The following is a 19,983-nucleotide window of genomic DNA, read 5'->3' as shown; positions in this document are numbered from 1 at the left end:
GCTGTTCAATGGCTGAATCGCATGTGGGATTTATGGCACGTGCACAATTCCTAAAACTTGCCAGCAGTTCTGCGGGTCACTGCCAAAATAACATGACAAAATCCAGCCCCAACTTTCATTTGCATTCAACTGTTGGACATACAATGAACAGTTACATGTAAATAAACAGTTACAAAAATGTTGTGCTACACCACACATTTGTAAACACAGTGAAAAGTTTACAAATTATTCAAATGGTACAGAGTGCCCGACACTTGGGGGGAGAAAAATGAAAGACTCAAACCACGAAAAACAAGCTGTTGGTGTTGCACATCTGCCAGTGTAGTTCAAGTCCACCCTGTTGGCTGTAAAAACACGTGGACTTTCCCAAGATTGAGAAAGGCACTGCAAGATTCAACTCGTTTCATCCACCTTCCCTCTCCCCCACATACACAAGATACAAATCACAGAAAAGCTGAAGGGGAACAGAAAACGAATTCGCTCCTTGAACATCCACAGTACTAACATGCACAGCAACAAACCAAAGGAAATGGTTAAAACAAACATGGACAAATAAGATAAAGAAAGGACTTTTTTATCCACAATGTCTCTGTTCCCTATAGAAACAGAGACATAGATAAATCAAATAGACATGCATTGCACATTTATAAATGCTAAACCTGCATGCCCACATGCTCAATAAAAATATGAATTTTATTCGCAAGTATGGATGAACCAAGTCAGTTCAAGAACCTGCTTGTTGAAGAAATACACAGATCTTGCAGAGGAAGAACCTCCAACATGTTTTAAGTCTGGAAGACTGATGCACAGCAAACCTCTGTAGAATATTTCCCAAAACACATCTGCCCCTCCTCCCTTTTTGGGCTTCAGAAAGGGACATTTCCATAGTAGTATATCTTGGCTCACTCTTCAATCAACTCTCCTTCGTGAGTTCACTTCCCATACAGAGGAGACAACTATCTTCCTTGTGCAAACATTTTTCACAACTCCAGATCCTGCAAAATTCCATGACCAACCACAAATTACTGGTTCTATTTTAGGCCATTAGACTGCTTACTGTCATTGTTTTATTTATTATTGTTGCTGAAAAGACCAGTAATTATTGCTCTTCCTTTTACACTCTTCAACTGAGTATCACATCAGTGAGCCAGGTGGGGCTTCAGGAACTTACTGTATTTAAAAGCTAGAATTACCCTGTTAGGATTTGAACGAGATCATTGGTCCAGTCCTGTAATTTAACAACTGCTCAATTCTATCTACCTCTGGGATGGAGAAACAAAATGCAGACCACATTATCATTGTGGAACACCTCCAATCTGTGGCCCTTAGATTCCATTTGACCCTCATTTTAAATCTCCATTATAATCACACTGTTCTCCATGAAAACACCAGCCCAAGTAATGACATGTTTGATTAGGAACTAGGCTCAATCGAGTTCAATAATTTCAAACCATAGCTTGTGTTTATGGTTCTGCTACTCCCACTTACAAACCCTCCAAAACTGCCTCTTGTTTAACTTGTACTATTTCTCTTCACCTTGCATTATCATCCAATTTATCACTTCATTAGGCTTAGTGTATAGTTTTGGTCTGCTTACATGGGGAAAAAAAAAGGACAGGATGTTCTACTTCTCATTGTGGGAGAGCAACAAAGATTCACTAAACTAGTTACAGGATGACAGGTTCACTGCCAGGAGAGATGGAGTAGAATAGAACTAGAGTTTAGAGGTAAAATCTCATTGAAAGGTACAAATTTCAAACAGTTCGATGGGCTGGATGTAAGATGTTTCCTCTGACTGAGTTTGGAACCAAGGATCCCAGTCTCAGATTAAAGGAGTCAGTCAATTTGGGCATAGATGGGAAATTCCCTCATATTTAGATTTCTTTGCACTGGACGACTGTGGATGTTCAGTCACCCAGATCTGAATCAAAGGACATGGGGCAAGTACAGAAAAATGGCACTGAAGTCAATTGGCCATATTCTTGATGAATGAAGGACCAAATTGGAGGTGGTTTATGCAATTTGTCCTATAAAATGACCATTTTGTCTTCTGCTCCTATTTGGTTCTCATTTAAGCTCCAGTGCCTTTTACCCTCAGACAGAATTTCCATTGTCAGAAAGTCATTATGGAACTACTACTTCCCAGCTCTTTCCAAGAGGTATCCAGCACAGAAATGTATTTCAGGAAGTGCATACATAAGACATACAAGGTTTCAATCCACGTTCATAGACACCCCAAAGGAATCGTGCATGCAGATGCACACAAGCATTGCATACAGGCAGCATACACAGAGACATGAAATTAACATATTGTAACCTGCACCACATTTTGCAATAATTTCTGTTTTAATACATAATTGTCATCACGAACAGTTGCATAACCAAATGCCACAAGATTTCAGAAATTTTAAGATACACCTTTGAACAGATGGGACTCCACAATATAACACCATGTAAAACAGGCGTTTTCTTTTGATGTAATGACCAGCATGTACAGAAATAAAGGATATATTTTCTTTAAAACTGTCAGTAAATGGTAACCCCAAAACAAGGATCGTTTTAAGATTTTTTTCATCCTACATACCATTAAAAAAAATATCATCCATTATTTCTAATCAAGCATTTGCTTGGTCAGGTATACCACAGGTTTAATCCAGTGTGAAACTTCCTGCGCAGTGACCAATGTGGGTGCATTATCCCACATTAAGAGTGTTTCATTCTTGCACCAGGTGAACCTTCCATTCCCTGCACTAACCATCCTCATAAATATTAGACTCTTCATTTAGTGGACTTTATTTCCTGACTCTGGGCAGTTTTCTACCTCAGATTCCACCATCATGGTTGCATTTTGAGCTCTTATAGCTAGAGGCAGTTTACCCCTTCAATGTGAGGGATATCCACACAGAATGAGGCAAATGACTGACTGGTGCATAATAAGGTGGTGCAGGGGTTGTGGATTCATCAAGGTGCGGGATGTCAATGTTTGGGAAAAGGACACATCCATTTCAGGCAACTAATATCAACCTTAAGTACCGAACGATCGGATGCAATTTTTTTCCTACATTTCTTCTATCCGCACCCTCAGATTATAACATGGGGCACATACAGCAATATTCCAGCCTCAGCAATGCATGCCACACTCCAAACGTGACATTTTGCAGCCACTTCACAGGCCAAGTTGTCAAACTAGCAATTAATTGGACTGTCCCAACTGGACTGGGATTGCACTAACTCACACCCGGCAGTGGAGAATCTGATTGCCTATCCCTCCACCCCCCGCCCCCAATCCCCGCCATGGATCTCATCTTCCCTTCCATTTTTATCCTCTTCCATTTTAAAATGTAATGACCAACAACCTTCTTTCCCCAGTGCAAGGCGCGCAGATGCATTTATTTTGCCGTAGGGTGTCTTCTAAACTGCTGTTTAGAAGAATCCGTCACAAATCAAGCACATGTTTTCATTGTTGAAAGGCTGAGGCATCAAGAAAGCCAACACATGATTGACATATATTTAAAAACATTGTTCATTCACCTTACCTTATTTCACACTTTATTTAGTAACATTTTTTAAACTTCCCTGCCCCGTCATTCTGCAGATGACAAATTCCTTAGCCAAACCGTCTGGACCCATTTTTTTATATAAATAATGGAGGAGTTCATTGATCATTTAATTAAAAAAAAAACTCCAATCCAAATAATGTGTCCAATTCCATCCATAAAACCGCCTACCTCAATTAGCAGGCCAATACCCTTCATAACAGTTGCCTTTCCATATTTACCCCACCTCTTCTCCAACCACAAATGACAAATCAGTTAACAACAGTGAGAGTCCAACAGCGGAAACAGTGCATAATTGGAAGCAGCTAGTGGCCACCGCGCATCAACATTAGCCAGCAGCCTGGATCTGAAAACATTTACTTCGTAAAAATCAAACTAGGAGTGAGAATGAAGGTGCTTCATGATTTCTTGGCATCTGAAAGTATTAGACGAAGCGATGAGGAAAGAGGGGTGGCGTTAAAGCTGTACATCATGTACAGGGTTTTTAAATCCCTTAAGCGAGACAAGTCATTCATTTATTTTCTACGTAGATCCGTACCAATCAAACGGAATGCGACAATCTGCTTCGATCTTGGCACTGAGCTCCATTGGCGCAGTCATTTTCAATGGAAGAATAATAATTCAGAAATTGAAATCTAGGAGCCACAGCACCGAGTCAACAAGATCCCATATCGGCACTCAAACGTGATCTTCCCGGGGCTTGGGATAAGGGCGAGGGGAGACCTATGGGAGAAAAGGTGGGGTGGGGGAATGAAAAAGAACACTCGTTTCTGAATTTGTGATATACAGGTCCTAGTGAAAGGGACTGTCCATTGCAAAGAAGTCCGTTTTATTTTTGTTCCTCGTTAGCAACACTTCCTCTTCTTTTTGCTGTTTTTGGACAGTTTGATGACGTCGTTCTGCTGCTGTTGCTGCTGTTTGGCTAAGTTTTCTTTCTTGGCACGCAGCACGAGCTCAGTGATGCAGCTGAACATCTGAAAGTAAAAGGAAGAGATTGGCAAGCAGCATCTGGATGGCACAAACAGCAGCCAAGAATGCCCAAATCATTCACCAAACCCTGTGGAGGGAAGGTCCTACCTCTTCCACATTAAGGTTCTCCTTCGCACTGGTTTCAAAAAGTTGAATGCCCATCTGTTCGGCAAATTTCTGTGCGTCATTGGTCTCTACCACCTTGCGTGCAGGATCGTCATTCTTGTTCCCCACTGAAATAGAAGAGGAGGCTTGAATAATCCTGAAGAAAAGGGTGACACCCACTGAGACCTGGTGGGAAGAAGTAAAGGAACTTGGGGAATGGGAAACAGCACACAGACGTAAAGGGGGTGTAGGTAAGAAGAGCAAGTGAAACGGCTGTTAGGAATATATGAATAGAGGGGAAAAAATGAAGCTCATGAACAAGACTGGGGGGGGGACTCGTATTTGTAAGGGATGTGCACATACCCATCAGTGGGGTCACTATGGCATGGCCTCCGTTGGCTCTCAGTTAAGTAACATCGTTCCCAAATTCTTGCCCTTCTTTACAAATTATTTCCAATTAGCCCAACACACAACCAATGATATGAAATTCTGAAATTATTTCCTCTCGTACATGCATAACCACCCCATCATGCGCCTTCAGTTGCTGAGACCTCCAAACACCTATCCTTAACCATTTCTAGCTCTTTTCTCCATTACAACACTCCTTATATTCTACATAATTGACTTTGCATTTGCGAAGGTATGCTCCAGCTTCCCTGGTGGATATTCTATGAAAGACTTACTACAAGAACTTGAAAATTAAGAATGGTGTGATCACTTCCGTGGAATTATACTCATGGCCTGCCAAATAGTCAGTGGGAATTAAAGCAAATGAGGACATAAGTTGAAGATTAGATATAGGAATAATAGGATTGTGATAGCTGGTGACTTTAACCTCCCTAACATTGACCTGGACTGTCATAGTCCTGAAGATATGAATGGGGGCAGAACTTGTCAGGGATGTCGAGGAAAATTTTCCCATGCAATATGTAGAAAGCCCCGCTAAGAAGGGGCTACACTTCACCTCCTCTTGGGAAATGAGGCTGAGCAGGAGATGAAGTGTCAGCAGTGGAGCACTTTGGAACCACCTACCTTCATTGGCAATGGCATTAAGTTCGGACATCATGTTACAATTGTATCAAATGTTGGTTAGACACACTTGGAGTTCTGTAAAACCCCTGGTATCCAGCATCTATAGGAATTGGTAGATGCCGGATAAGTGAATTTTATGGTTACTTGAGATTGCATGTTGCATGATTGGTGAACTAACAATGAGACGTGCCAATTTTAAACTTTCATATTTTTTACCTATTTATTTTGCGTTTTTTTGCCGGTTGCTTGAATTCTGGCCAACGGGTTTTACTGAAGTAACAGACTCTCTCTCTACAACCCCCCCCCCCCCGCCCCACCCAAGTAGGGAGTCTAAAGCTGAGGGCAAATGTTTAAGATGAGGGGTGAAATTTAAAGGACGCCTGAAGGGCCAAATTTTTCCAGACAGTGCGGTAGATCGTTCCACGTGCCCATCACTGTCTGCAAAAAAAAAATTTGCCCTTCAGGTGTCTTTTAAATCTTTCTCCTCTTGCCTTAAATATCTGCCCTCAGAGGAGCTGGTAGAACCAGGTACAATTATGAGATCTATAAAAATTAGGACGGGGGGGGGGTGTTGCGGGGTATGGGGAGAAGAGTGGAGTGTAATGACGTAGGGGCAAGAGGAGGAATTACAACTTTCCTGGTGGATTAAAATATTAAGCTTGAATTAAAAATTAATTTTAAATTTAAAATATATTAAAATCCTCTAGGAGCTCTTGGACATTGCAGCCAGAGGAAAGAAAGCAGCAAGAGAGAAGAAAATTGTAAGATACTAAAAAAAACGAGGATTAATGGCCTACTTCACAGTTGGAGCCTGAGTCTCAAATTCCGAAGCCCCTGCGACAGGCTTTCATGATGATGGCTTACTTCCAGCCAAAACCAGCGCCACCTCCCAAGGATACCGGGGAAGATGGCGCCGGGTTGATTCATATCTCCCCTCAAGAATACACTAATATTATGCGCATCCACAAAGGTTTATTTCCACGCATTCCTGAAGAGGAAGATTATGCATTAGAATGGGTGCTTCATAGCACCACCCCATTAGTGCTGGTGGAGTGAAGGAACTGCAGGCAGATATACCAGACATGCCAGAGGAGTAACTGCACTTTGACAGTTGGTGATCAAAAGAAGAAAGGAAATCAAGAAGAATCAGATCAAGATGAAGATGATTAAGAAGACAGAGAAGAAATACCAGGGGTTTTGGGAAAAAAAAACATGAAAGATCTTTACTTACTATTAATAGGTCAATCAAGTTATAAGGGCTGATATTAGAGATGTTAGATCAATATGAAGGAGGTTAAAATGAAATGTCGAGGTGAAGGAAGTTAAAGCAACAGTTGAAAGAGTTGATTTAGATCTGCAGAGTTAAAAATGATATGGATCTTCATAATGACAGAAGTGATAGAGTTGAAAATTTGGATATGCCCTGGAAAAAAACAAGAAAGAAATGATGGATAAGATGGAAAATCAAAGTAGACGGAATAATGTTAAGATTGTTTGAAGGAAGCGGTGACCCAATGGAACTTTTTCAAAAATGGATTCCTGGAATATTGGGAGAAGAAAATTTTCCAAATGGAATTGAATTAGAAAGGGTTCACAGAGCTTTACGGAGGAAGCCCCTGCCAAATCAGTCCCCTAGATCTATATTGACTAAATGTCTGCGATAGCAAGACAGAGAAAATTTTAAGATTGGCAGTCCAGAAACCTAGGTTATTGCTAGAAATAAAATTTTCTTTAATGCGGATTTAGGTAAACCAGTTGTGGATAGAAGAAAACAATTCAATCCAGTGAAGACTATTCTTTGGAAGAAAGACTACAAGTTTACTTTTAGATATCCAGCTACGTTGAAGTTGTTTTTGGTGAATGAATGACCCAAGTTCTTTAAGGATGAAGAAGCAGCACAAAGGTTTGGAGTTATTTCCTACTATTAAGGGAGAGCAGCAAGAATTGTTGAGTTTAGTCCTCAGCGAGAAGTTCAAAGAGAGATCCAAATTCTTCCGAAGAACATTGTTCCGAGATTGCAAGCTGTCAGAAGGAATCTCAGTTGGAGCCAGAATCTCAGATGGAAACATCTTTAATTGATGAAGTTAATGTGGACCTTGAAGTGGCAGGCGATTTATTATTTCCTAAAGTGTAATTAATTAATTCTTCACCTGGGGGGGGGGGGGGGGGGAATGGATGTTCTTCCTTGCTTGCCTGAACCATTACGTTCCATATCGTGGCAGGTGCCATGACCCTTTCGGTGGAGGGTAATAGTGCTATAATGAGGTTATATTTTTATTCTGTGGTGGTGCACATTGAGACACAGGTGAACCGGCTCCACAATATCACGGCTGCAGAGCAGCCATGTCGAGATGGCACCGCCGAGTGCATCTTCTCCCATGCTCAAACGGGCCACACACATACACACTCGGCTGCATCGTGATGTCACTGCCAGTGATGGGCAGGACATACGGGCCACTTTATAAGGCGCAGAGTGGGCTTTTCAAAATTAAACCATTGGAAGTCAAGCAACTCACAGTGTGTAGTCTCTTTATTTCACTTCCCTCAGTAGCTCCTGCTACAATTCCGCACTTTTTTTTAGGGGTTTTTAAAATCTTTTTTAAAATATTAATTTTATTGTTTGGTTATTCATGAGTTTTTCTTTTTAAAATTATTTTTCTATTTTCTTTTTAAGGGTCAGAGACACACACAAGAGATGGTTTGAGTTGATAAAGAGACCTGGGAGAACAGGATTGGAAGAGATTTTGATTTGGGATAATGGATGCTAAAAAATTAATTAATTTAAAAATTTTTTACATGTTAATAGGATAAATAGTTCAATGAAAAGAGAAAGAACATCAAGTTGTATGAAAAAGATGAAGGTTGATAATGCATTTTTAAAAGAAACTCATTTGACAGAAAAAGAACATTCTAAATTAAAAAGGGATTGGTGGGTCAAGTTATCGCTACATCTTTTAATTCTAAAGCAAGAGTAGTGGTTATATTAATTTAAAAATCATTACCAGTAAAAATTTTTGATACTACAATAGATCCTGTGTGGAGATAGGTTTTGATTAAATGCTAGATTTATTTTGAAATATGGACACATGAATATTTATGCACCAAATGTAGATGATGATTTTATAAAAAATACTTTTTTACTCTTAGCAGAAGTGCAGGAAAAGGCTTCAATAGGAGATATCAATTGTTGTCTTGATCCATTATTGGATAAGTCAGCCAAAATGGTAAAAAAAAGCTAAAGTGATGAAGGCCATATTAAGTTTTATGATGCAATTAAATTTAGTTGATATTTGGCAAAAGTTGAATCCTTGAGAAAGAGACTATTCATTTTATTTACTTAGACATGATTCTTATTCAAGAATAGATTTTTTTATTATTGGCACAGTTTCAAGGAAGGATTACTAAAGTTGTGTATAAAGCAAGAATATTTTCTGATCATTCGCCACTTTTATTGATATGTTCAACTTTAAAGGAAGAAAATATACCCTATAGAAGGAGATGTAATACTGCATTATTAAAAAAGAGTAGATTTTTATGATTTTATAGAAAGCAAATTAAATTACTTTTAGAAGTTAATTTTAATTTAATTGATAATAAATGTACTATTAGGGATGCATTAAAAGCATTTAAGAGGTCAAATAATAAGTTACTCCGCTAAAATTAAAAAGGAATATATAAAACAAAACAATTAGAACGGAACATAGGTTAATTAGAAAAAGATCTACAAAATAATCCTTCTGAAGAAAAGAAAAACCAATTAATTAATAAAAAAGATTCAATATAAAACTATCCAGACATATAGAACAGAAAAATTAATTCAAAGAACTAAACAGAGATATTATGAATTAGGAGAAAGAGCTCAAAGTTTTAGCATGGCAATTGAAAGCTGAACAGACCACGAGAGTTATTAATGTAGTTAAAAATCTTCAGGAACTATTACATACAAACCACAAGAAATAAATGATGTATTTAGGGAATTTTATTCTGAATTATATAATTCGGAATCAGTAATCAATGAAAATAAAATTGATAAGTTTTTATACTTTACCTAATCTGAATGAAGGAGAACAGAATGATTTGAATGTAGTATTTATGGCAAGGGAAATTAGGTAATGAGTTCAATGCAAAATAACAAATTGCCAGGAGAAGATGGATTTCCTGTAGAATTTTATAAGAAATTTAAAGATCTTTTAATACCTCCAGTTATGGAGGTGTTAAATTATGCTATGAAGGTACATTCTCTGCTGGAATCTTTTTTAATGGTAATTACTACAGTAATTCTGAAAAAAGAGAGATCCAATGAAACCAGCATCTTATAGACTAATTTCATTATTAAATGTTGATTATAAAATATTAGTTAAAACATTAGCAAATATACTGGCAAAATATTTACAAAAATTAATACATACAAACTGGATTTGATAAGGGTGGGAAATCTACAGTTAATGTAGCAAGACTTCTTAATTTAATACATTTGGTTCAAAAAAGGGGAAACCTGAGTGTGGCAGTCACTTGGGATGCTGAAAAGATATTTGACAGATTAGAATGGGATTTCCTCTTTAATGTTTTAGAGAAATGTAAATTGGGTTCAATGCTTATAGATTGGGTTAGAATGATGTATAAAAAAACCTATTTGACAAATGGACAGATTTCAACATCTTTTAAATTAATGAGATCAAGTAGACAAAGTTCCCGATTATCACCATCTTTATTTGTTTTAGCAATAGAACCATTAGCTGAATTAATAACATGAGATTCAAAGATTATAAGTAATAAGATGAAACAAGAAGAATAAAAAGTAACTTTATTTGCAGATGATGTTTTGATTTATTTAACAGATCCTTTAAATTTCTTTGTAACAACTTAAAATTAGAATAAAAGAAGATCGAGATATATTGGGATATAAAATAAATTGGGAGAAGAGTGAGATTATGTCTTTTGTTAATGGAGATTATCAGAAATGTAAGGAAGTAATTGAATCTAGATGGCCAGATCTTGGAATAAAATACTTAGGTATTCACATGCAATCAGATATGACAAAAATATTTAAATTATTCATTTTTAGTAAATAAAATTTGGAAAAGTGGAATATGTTGCCTATTACTTTGTTGGGGAGAGTAAATTGTGTTTTTCCTTGAATACAATATTTATTCCAATCGATTTATTAATGAATTAAATAATGTTCCAGCATGGGTAAATATAGAACTTGATAAAATAGGAGAAACTGATCCACAACATTTTATTTATAAATGCAATGCAAGATTGTTAATATAAATAAAGAAACACCCATGATGAAACATTTAATTGAACTTTGGAATAAAGTTGATAAAGAGATTGGAGGAAGAAGTTTAAAGTTTGGAAGAACACCTTTATTTCAAAATAGACTTATTCTATTTTCTGTGGAAAATAATTTTTTTAAAGTTTGCAAAACTGTGGTATTAAGAAAATTAAAGATTGATTTGAAGCTGGGAAATTTATTATTTTTAGTAGAATGAAGGAAAAGTTTAAGATATTGAAAAATACAAAATTTTGTAATTATCATGTTAAGAGATTTTTTTTGAGAAATTTTTGGCCAAGATTTAGTATTACCAGCAGGATCAGAAGTAGAATTACTATTAAGTAATAGGGATGTAAAAAAAATATTTCAGAGACGTTGAAATTATTAAAAAAAGATCAAAAAGGAGTTCATAAATCAAGACATAAATGGGAAGTAGATTTAAGTAAGCAAATAGATGAACATAGATGGATTCAGATATGTAGAGAGACAAGTATGAAAAGTATAATAAGTGTGAGATCGGCTATTTCAATTTAATTTTATTCATCAGTTATATTTAACACCACAAAGGTGGCATAATATGAATTATATTTATTCAGATTTATGTTTTAGATGTGGACAAGAAATTGGAACTTTTTATCATTTGACTTGGCAGTGTTTCACAATTAAATCTTTTTGGTTTGATATGGGTAGTTTGTTAGAATGAATAACTGGAGTTAGATTCCCACAGGATCCAATGTTATTTTTACTGGGAGATGTTAGAGGAATTAAAGCTAAATTAAAACTGAATATGTATCAAGTTAAATTTGTTCTAATGGCTTTGGAAATAGCTAGAAAATGTATTACTATAAATTGGAAGTCAGATATTGATTTGGGAATGGACAGATGGCATGTGGAAGTTAGGAGTTGTATTCCACTTGAGAAAATTACTTACAATTTAAGAGATAAGTATCATACTTTTTGTGAAATATGGAGCCCATATTTACAAATTGTTGGTATTGAAATTTAAATGAATCTCGAACATGCCCTTTCTGCTATCGGTGTCTATGAACATATATATCTATCTATCTAGAGGAGTTTAAAAGTATTGGAAAGTGAAGTGGTTTTCTTTTTCTTTTAAGTTTGTAGAGGATTGGAGGGATTTATTTCTTTTACATTTTTTTTGTTTTTCTTTTTGAACAATCTTAAATAAAATATTCAAAAATAACATTTGGACCGGAATACAGTCCAAATGCAGACAAAATAGAATTAGCTTAGCTTGGCAAGGATAAATTGGGCAAACTATAAATCTATAATGTGGCAAAATTTTGAACACTCTATTTAACTGCAATCAAACTGCAATTGATCTGCTATGCCCACTTCTTCCATAAGAACCTCCCCCACCCCTTTTATTAAGTCCTTAAGTGGCTCACCGTTCCTTTATAAATGTTCACTAAATACTTTTGGGGCTTCCTTTTATATTAACTCTGCTTAGCTACTATGTATCTGATATTTATCATCAATCACCTTTTCCATTTTTATTTCTCTCTTTACCAGGAAGCTCTTTGCACGTTCTTCCTCATTGTTTACAACCACATTGAACAGCCTCTCGACATGAAACTGAGCTAAATTTCAGACAACTCCATTATCCTGATTTGCACCCCACCTCAATCTATATTTTGTTCTGTTACTTGCCTTATTACTTCCTCTTTTGCCCTGCACCACATCCCCATCGTTTAAACTCTCCAGCCTTTATTTTATCGTAGACCTTCCTGTTTTTTTCTTTCCTCCCCTTTTCTGTGCAGCATAAAAATGGTCACATTTTAAAAAAATCACAGCTGTAATAAAAGTTCAGCACTTGAAATGTTACATCTGATTTTATCCTCCACATGCGACTGAACAATTAGCATTTCTCACATTTTTTTTTATAAACCACGATAACAGGCCATTTCGACCCACAAGTCTGTGCCACCCAATTTACCTCACCCCCTCCCCTCGGAATGTTTCCAATGTTTCCTGCTTTGCTGGTTTTAGAACATTGCCAGAGTTAAGGTGTGAGGAAGCTGTACTTAAATATGTGATAGGAGTGGGGATATTAAAAAAGCAAACTCACAAATAGTTCCAAACAGGGAAAGGATAAGCAAAGAGATGAAATATCTCCAGATCAATGGGCAAAACGAGGCAAAAGAACAAAATGCCCACATTGAGATATATGATCCCATTTCTATTTCATGATTTACCAAACCTCCTTTGCAGAGCTAAAAACAGAAAGGTTTCCAATGAAGTTTTAAAATAGTGAAAACCAAGAAAATGCAAAGCTCCAAAAGTTTACAAAATTAAAGTGAAAGATGGTAGGGAAGCGTTGAGAAATGCTTAAGGAACCTGCTGGTAAGGAATTTAACAGTGACATTTCAGCTACTGGATCCAGGCTGGACTCCTAGTTCATAAGTGACACAGGCCTACTGTTGTGAAGTGATTTTGAAACCTCTTGATGCAATCCCTGCAGCTATGAAAGTCACAAATGCCAAGAGCTGAGCACAGATGGCAACCTTATCTAATACCTAAGTTACTCTTAGTACACTAGGTGATATAAATGCAGCAGTGAGCACACTTTGAGCCTGTACTCGTGTGCTGTTACTGCAGAAAACAGGGCAGGAGTTTTGCCCCAAGAGTCTACATTGAGGTATCAGCTTTGAGCTCTGGATCATGACACCTCAAGACAATTCACTGGGCAAACTTTAATAATCCAATAAAATCACAGTTAGAACTAAAATATCAGGTTTTCTGAAAGGTAGCACAGTTGGCGTCAGTGATTGGGACTGGGTTTTGAAAACCCGCACTGTCTATCAGGAGTTTGTATGATCTCCCTGTGTCTGTGTGGGCTTCTTCTGGGTGCTCCGGTTTCCTCCCACCCTTCAATGTTCCCTCTAATTTTTAGTAGTCAGTGTGCACAAACATTTTATGATGTGCAAATTATTTTCCTGTGGCAAAAGTATGTGTGCATTGAATGCTTGAAGTTGTTCCAAGATAATTTTTGCACAGCCAATCTCTCATGACTAATAAAACTGTATTGGCATATTTTAATATAACACAAGTATGAATGCATTCTACAAAGTAATGTATTTAGTTCACATTTTATTTTATTTTAGGTAACTTTTATTTTGTGCACACAATCATTTCCTTTATGTACTGGTTGCAAAACGCACACCCAGCTTGGGAGAACAGTGCCTTCAAAACATCCTGGGGGGGGATCAATTGGGCAGCATGGGCTTGTGGGCTGAAAGAGTACTGTGCTAGATGTCCAAATTTAAATTTAATCCAAATTGTGTAATAGAAGATTCAGGGACCCACTCAATCATACCCTTGAAGATCAATCCCCTTTGCACATGCTTGTGTCATTAGGATTAAATGGTACGGATATATTTTTTTAGGCATATTTGATCTATTGGGTAGATAATTCCAAAATCAGAGAAGCAACACCCCTGTGTAATATATACAAATTAAAATGAATTAAATTTTATTGCAAAAACCCAATGTGGAGGATGAACCCAGCAGATTAAGGAGCTTCAGTTAATGGATAAGGAATTGTCAACGTTATGGATCAAAATCCTTCAGCAAGGCTGATTATGTAAATAGCTAGTAGGAGAAGGATTCGGTGGGGTGACCCAGGGAGGTGTGAAGAACGATGGGGAGGAGAAGGGGTGGAATCAGGGACCAGAGGCAGCTGATGGACAAGGAGAAGGAGAGAAGAGAAAACAGAGGGGCAGAACAAAATGAGATGGGAGGGTGGAGACAGCTGCTGCAGGGTGATAAGTAGGAACAAAAAGTCATCAGTGCTGGAATCTTTATTGGTTGCCCAAAGTAGATAGTGGTTATATGGCAGTAATAACAGCACACAAGACCCCCGCCCTAAGCTTTTAATGAATGGTAAAAACTTAGAAAATTTAGGCAGGAAAAGTAACCACAAAAGCACAGATTTCAAATGGTCAGAAATAGTGGAGAACCGAGGTGCAGAAGGATCTAGGGGTCCTAGTTCATGATTTCTAAAAGGTTAGCATTTAGACATAGCATATAAATAGAAAAGCTAATGGAATGTTTATCACTTGTGGAGAGGAAATGAATACAAAACTGGGAGATTAAGCCCCAGATATTCAAAGCATTGCAAAACCTTATCTGGATGCAGCATTGGTGGTCTTATTTAAGGAAAGATCATAAAAGGCAGAGTCAATGCACATTCAGTTCCTCCAGGTCATCACCGCTCATCAAATCCACACAACTCCCATTTTTCCTCCATCAACTCTGATTCTCCTGCTATGGAAGGGATGGGTGGGGGGGGGGGGGGCAGAGGGCTGTGATTTACTATGTCCAATTAATCGAACAACCAGCACAACTTTGGAGTGTGGGAGAACACTGCAAACCAAACCTGGGGTACACGTAAGCTGCATGCACATTGCACCCAGAATGCTAATGGGTTGGAAGTAGTTCAGATAAGGTCTGCTACTGCACTATTTGGAAGGTGCAGATGGTCTTATGAGCAAAGTTTACACAAGCTTGTATCACTGAACTTCATAAGAATAAGAGGAAAGTTGATTCGAAATATACCACAACATCCTGAGGGATCCTGACTGGGTGGATGTGGGCGATATTTCCTCTGGTAGAAGGTTTTAGAACAAAGTCTTGCTATTCAAATACAAACAGTCGCCCATTTAAGACTAAAATGAGAAATTTCTGAGGGTCATGAGTCTTTGCACTTCTCCTTCAAAGGGCAGTGGAAGCAGTCAGAACATCTTTTAAGAGTGCAGTTGACAGGGTTTTGATGGGGTTAAAGATGAGGGCAGGCAGATGGGAATGTAGAATTGGCGGTTACAATCAGATATCCACGGTTTTATGAAATGGGGAGCAGGGTTGAAGGAGTTATGTTTGTAAAAATGCTGCATCTTCCCTACAGAAATGGAGGGACACAGGTGGATGAATAGCACTCTTTGTTTAATGATTCACACATTCATGCAATCTCCTCATTTCATTCCAGTGTACAACTGTAGTTCGATACATACCCAGTATCCGACACACATCATCACAGTTCTGGTTTATTTCATGTAACCACCGCTTGACGTTAACAAATGATTCTGCACTGGTGACATCATATACCACTATAACCCCGTGAGTGCCTCTGTAATACCTGCCAAACAAGAAGAGACAACATTTGAAACACTTGGATTGATTTCAGTGTAAAACCCAAATTTAGATTTAAGATTCTATTTATTTGTCATGTACACAAGACATAAAAATCTTTGTTTGTCCTGTAAAGAGTCACCAACTAAAGAGAAGTAAAAGAGACTGAGTGACCGTGGATTTTGACACCTCCTCCTCCAATATTGGCTGTCAAGCATTATTGGGTTTATAGGCCAGAAAAATCAGATTTTCAATGCCCTGAACTATGAAAGTCTTTTTTCCAGTTTCCATTTCCTTTTCCTCTTGCACCATGTTCTGCTGCTAAAAGTTTGAACAGGTTTATTTGTGTGAACTAGTGCCAAATAGTTGGCAAGAAAGTTAAATGATCTCCCCCTAACTATGGATGTGCCCATCTGTGGTTTGCTTTGCACATATCAGTAAAGGGTAATGCTCACTTGAGAAGCTCACTGGACACTCCCTCTGCAAGAACTACATTTCTAAATGGCAAGACCAGTGGTTTTCAACCTTTTTCTTTCCACTCACATACCACTTTAAGTATTCCCTATGCCATCAGTTCTCTGGGATTAGTAAGGGATTGCTTAAGGTGTTATGTGAGTGGGAAGGGAAGTTTGAGAACCACTGGGCTAGACCCTCCCAATTAGCAGCAAGTTTGCCAAGACATTTTAAAGGCAAATTTCTCTTCTCTTTGGCTTGGCTTCGCGGACGAAGATTTATGGAGGGGGTAAAAAGTCCACGTCAGCTGCAGGCTCGTTTGTGGCTGACAAGTCCGATGCGGGACAGGCAGACACGATTGCAGCGGTTGCAGGGGAAAATTGGTGGGTTGGGGTTGGGTGTTGGGTTTTTCCTCCTTTGCCTTTTGTCAGTGAGGTAGGCTCTGCGGTCTTCTTCAAAGGAGGTTGCTGCCCGCCAAACTGTGAGGCGCCAAGATGCACGGTTTGAGACGATATCAGCCCACTGGCGGTGGTCAATGTGGCAGGCACCAAGAGATTTCTTTAGGCAGTCCTTGTACCTTTTCTTTGGTGCACCTCTGTCACGGTGGCCAGTGGAGAGCTCGCCATATAACACGATCTTGGGAAGGCGATGGTCCTCCATTCTGGAGACGTGACCCATCCAGCGCAGCTGGATCTTCAGCAGCGTGGACTCGATGCTGTCGACCTCTGCCATCTCGAGTACTTCGACGTTAGGGATGTAAGCGCTCCAATGGATGTTGAGGATGGAGCGGAGACAACGCTGGTGGAAGCGTTCTAGGAGCCGTAGGTGGTGCCGGTAGAGGACCCATGATTCGGAGCCGAACAGGAGTGTGGGTATGACAACGGCTCTGTATACGCTTATCTTTGTGAGGTTTTTCAGTTGGTTGTTTTTCCAGACTCTTTTGTGTAGTCTTCCAAAGGCGCTATTTGCCTTGGCGAGTCTGTTGTCTATCTCATTGTCGATCCTTGCATCTGATGAAATGGTGCAGCCGAGATAGGTAAACTGGTTGACCGTTTTGAGTTTTGTGTGCCCGATGGAGATGTGGGGGGGCTGGTAATCATGGTGGGGAGCTGGCTGATGGAGGACCTCAGTTTTCTTCAGGCTGACTTCCAGGCCAAACATTTTGGCAGTTTCCGCAAAGCAGGACGTCAAGCGCTGAAGAGCTGGCTCTGAATGGGCAACTAAAGCGGCATCGTCTGCAAAGAGTAGTTCACGGACAAGTTTCTCTTGTGTCTTGGTGTTAGCTTGCAGGCGCCTCAGATTGAAGAGACTGCCATCCGTGCGGTACCGGATGTAAACAGCGTCTTCATTGTTGGGGTCTTTCATGGCTTGGTTCAGCATCATGCTGAAGAAGATTGAAAAGAGGGTTGGTGCCAGAACACAGCCTTGCTTCAAAGTTATTAAATCTCTACATTTGATCATAACATTGTTTCTCTAGGTCAGTGAAACTGACATGCCAGTAGGCTGAGAGTCAAATCTTGAGGATATATGTCTGGGTGGAGAGAGGCACATGAGGATATGGTGGAGGACTCACTGAGGGAGAATGCAAACTGGACCTCTCCAAAACAAATATACAATCTGAACACTATCACACTGTTGATTTGAAAGATGTGGCTCTGCAGCATTTGGTGTGCAGTGATATAATGAAATACAACTTGCCCAGGAATCAGTATCAGGACAAGAATGGCTCCTGAAGAGTCTTGGACGCTGAAGGCTTCCCGATCATGTCAGTGGCTTGGATCTGGAGCTCAGCTTGCCAATGGATTGGGTGGGTCTGTGCAGTTGCAGAGGCTGCAGGAGCACTGGAGGCAAATCCATGGAACTTCAGTGTCTCTGAAGGGACTCTCTTTTGCTCCCTCAGTACCACCCCTCCTACAGTGTGGAGCTCCATCAATACTGTGCCAGGCGATACTAATGGTAACTCTTTGTCTGCCTTATGGCAAGCAGAAGGATCCTTCATGTACTATTACATTTTCTGTAATATTACATGACAAAAAAGGAATCTTGAACTTTTCAAATAATAGTCTTTACAAGTTTAAACCTGAAAGACTGCAGTCAAGGATTAACTCAGCATTTCAATATCGTCCACAAAATCCCATGCACAGTTCTAATGGAGAACTTTGCTGTATTGGACGAGCAAACATTCACTACCATTTGTGCAAAGTATGATCTTGACATGAATTTTCTCTGTACATTTTTTCTATGATTCTCTTGATATATAGTGCAGAAGTTTGGGCTTCAAATGGTGGGTGGAAATTTGCCTGATACAAACAAGCTGATATCTTTGCACTCTTTTGGACAACCTAGCACATGCAGCTTCCCACACCATCTGGTGTGGTGATGACTGACACTGTCCAGATGGACTCAAGTTTGACTTATGATCTGTGCTGGACGGAAGAGTTAAGATTTGTAATCTGCATGAGCACATTTTACTGAGGGTGGCACTGGGGACAGATTGCCACGGTTCCTCATCATTTGAAGAAATTAGAAGATATTGGAACGGAAATAAAAGGCGCTGATGATTTTAAGACGAATGCTGAGACAGGGCCATGATAATTGACTCATTAAACACAGCAACTGCAGACACTCTTGAAATCTACCCATGACTTATTGGGTCCCTCCAGCATCTTCACCGTTTGCTCAAGATAATTCATTGACCTCCCAGCTCAGAGAAGCACCATGGGCTATAAAAGTTGCAAGAAAGTGAGGAAAGCAACCCCGTTCAGCTGTGGTTTAACCAGAGATTGGCTGACTTCCTTAAGGTATGTACAGCAGGAGACTCTCAATGCGTTGCTAAGTAGCAAAAACAGCTCATTCTGTTTCTCAAATCTGTCCTGCCATTCAATTAGATCATTTATATCTTCAGCCATTTATTTCTTCTCTCCACTCTTCCCAGTGTCTTTTACCTGAAACTATTAATCTCCTCTTGAATTTCAAGGCTTCCCCAGCTTCCAGGGCCTACTGGCATCTGAATCTCAATTACCCACTATCCTGAGGGTATTTCCAATTGCACCCCTAAATGGTCTGGCTCTGGCTTTGTGATAGTGTCTTTTGCTTTGGCCTTCCTTCACTGGGTACAGACTGTGACCATTCTTCCAAATTCTAGCCAACTCCTGAGGGCTCCTGCGCTCCTAATGCCTGGATCAACTGGTTGTGAAATATGTTCAAAGTTTAATAAAAAAAGAGGAAGTGGCAGGCAGATCACCAGAAGCCATGAGATCTGTAATGGAAGGGGAGATAACATCATGATAATGGTTAGTGCAGTCTCCAAAAAATAAAAAGGATCTCAAAATGCTTACTGTCCATTTCTCTCTATGGATGCTGCCTGACCAGATGAGTCCCTTCAGCTCCTCTATTTGCTATGAAATTTGTGGGGTCTGGTCAAGAAACCAAAAACATCAT

The 19,983-nt window shown here is 39.1% G+C and overlaps 1 protein-coding gene and 1 long non-coding RNA gene across 2 annotated transcripts in view; one reads left to right on the top strand and one right to left on the bottom strand.

Annotated features, from left to right (window-relative positions):
- LOC138761469 (uncharacterized) overlaps positions 1-19,983 on the top strand; it is a 67,509-nt gene that overhangs the window by 26,067 nt on the left and 21,459 nt on the right. The gene's annotated exons all lie outside the window — the stretch shown is intronic.
- rab35b (RAB35, member RAS oncogene family b) overlaps positions 2,328-19,983 on the bottom strand; it is a 98,782-nt gene continuing 81,126 nt past the window's right edge. The window contains exons 4-6 of the mRNA XM_069933660.1: positions 15,972-16,096; positions 4,635-4,759; positions 2,328-4,531 (exon numbers count right to left, since the gene is read on the bottom strand). Of these exons, the coding sequence (XP_069789761.1) occupies positions 4,403-4,531; positions 4,635-4,759; positions 15,972-16,096 (379 nt within the window). The 3' untranslated portion in view covers positions 2,328-4,402. The remainder of the gene's footprint in view (positions 4,532-4,634; positions 4,760-15,971; positions 16,097-19,983) is intronic.

This window comes from Narcine bancroftii, chromosome 4, assembly GCF_036971445.1.
Source record: "Narcine bancroftii isolate sNarBan1 chromosome 4, sNarBan1.hap1, whole genome shotgun sequence".
Lineage (NCBI taxonomy): Eukaryota > Metazoa > Chordata > Chondrichthyes > Torpediniformes > Narcinidae > Narcine > Narcine bancroftii.
This window is presented reverse-complemented; position numbering and strand designations above follow the sequence as displayed.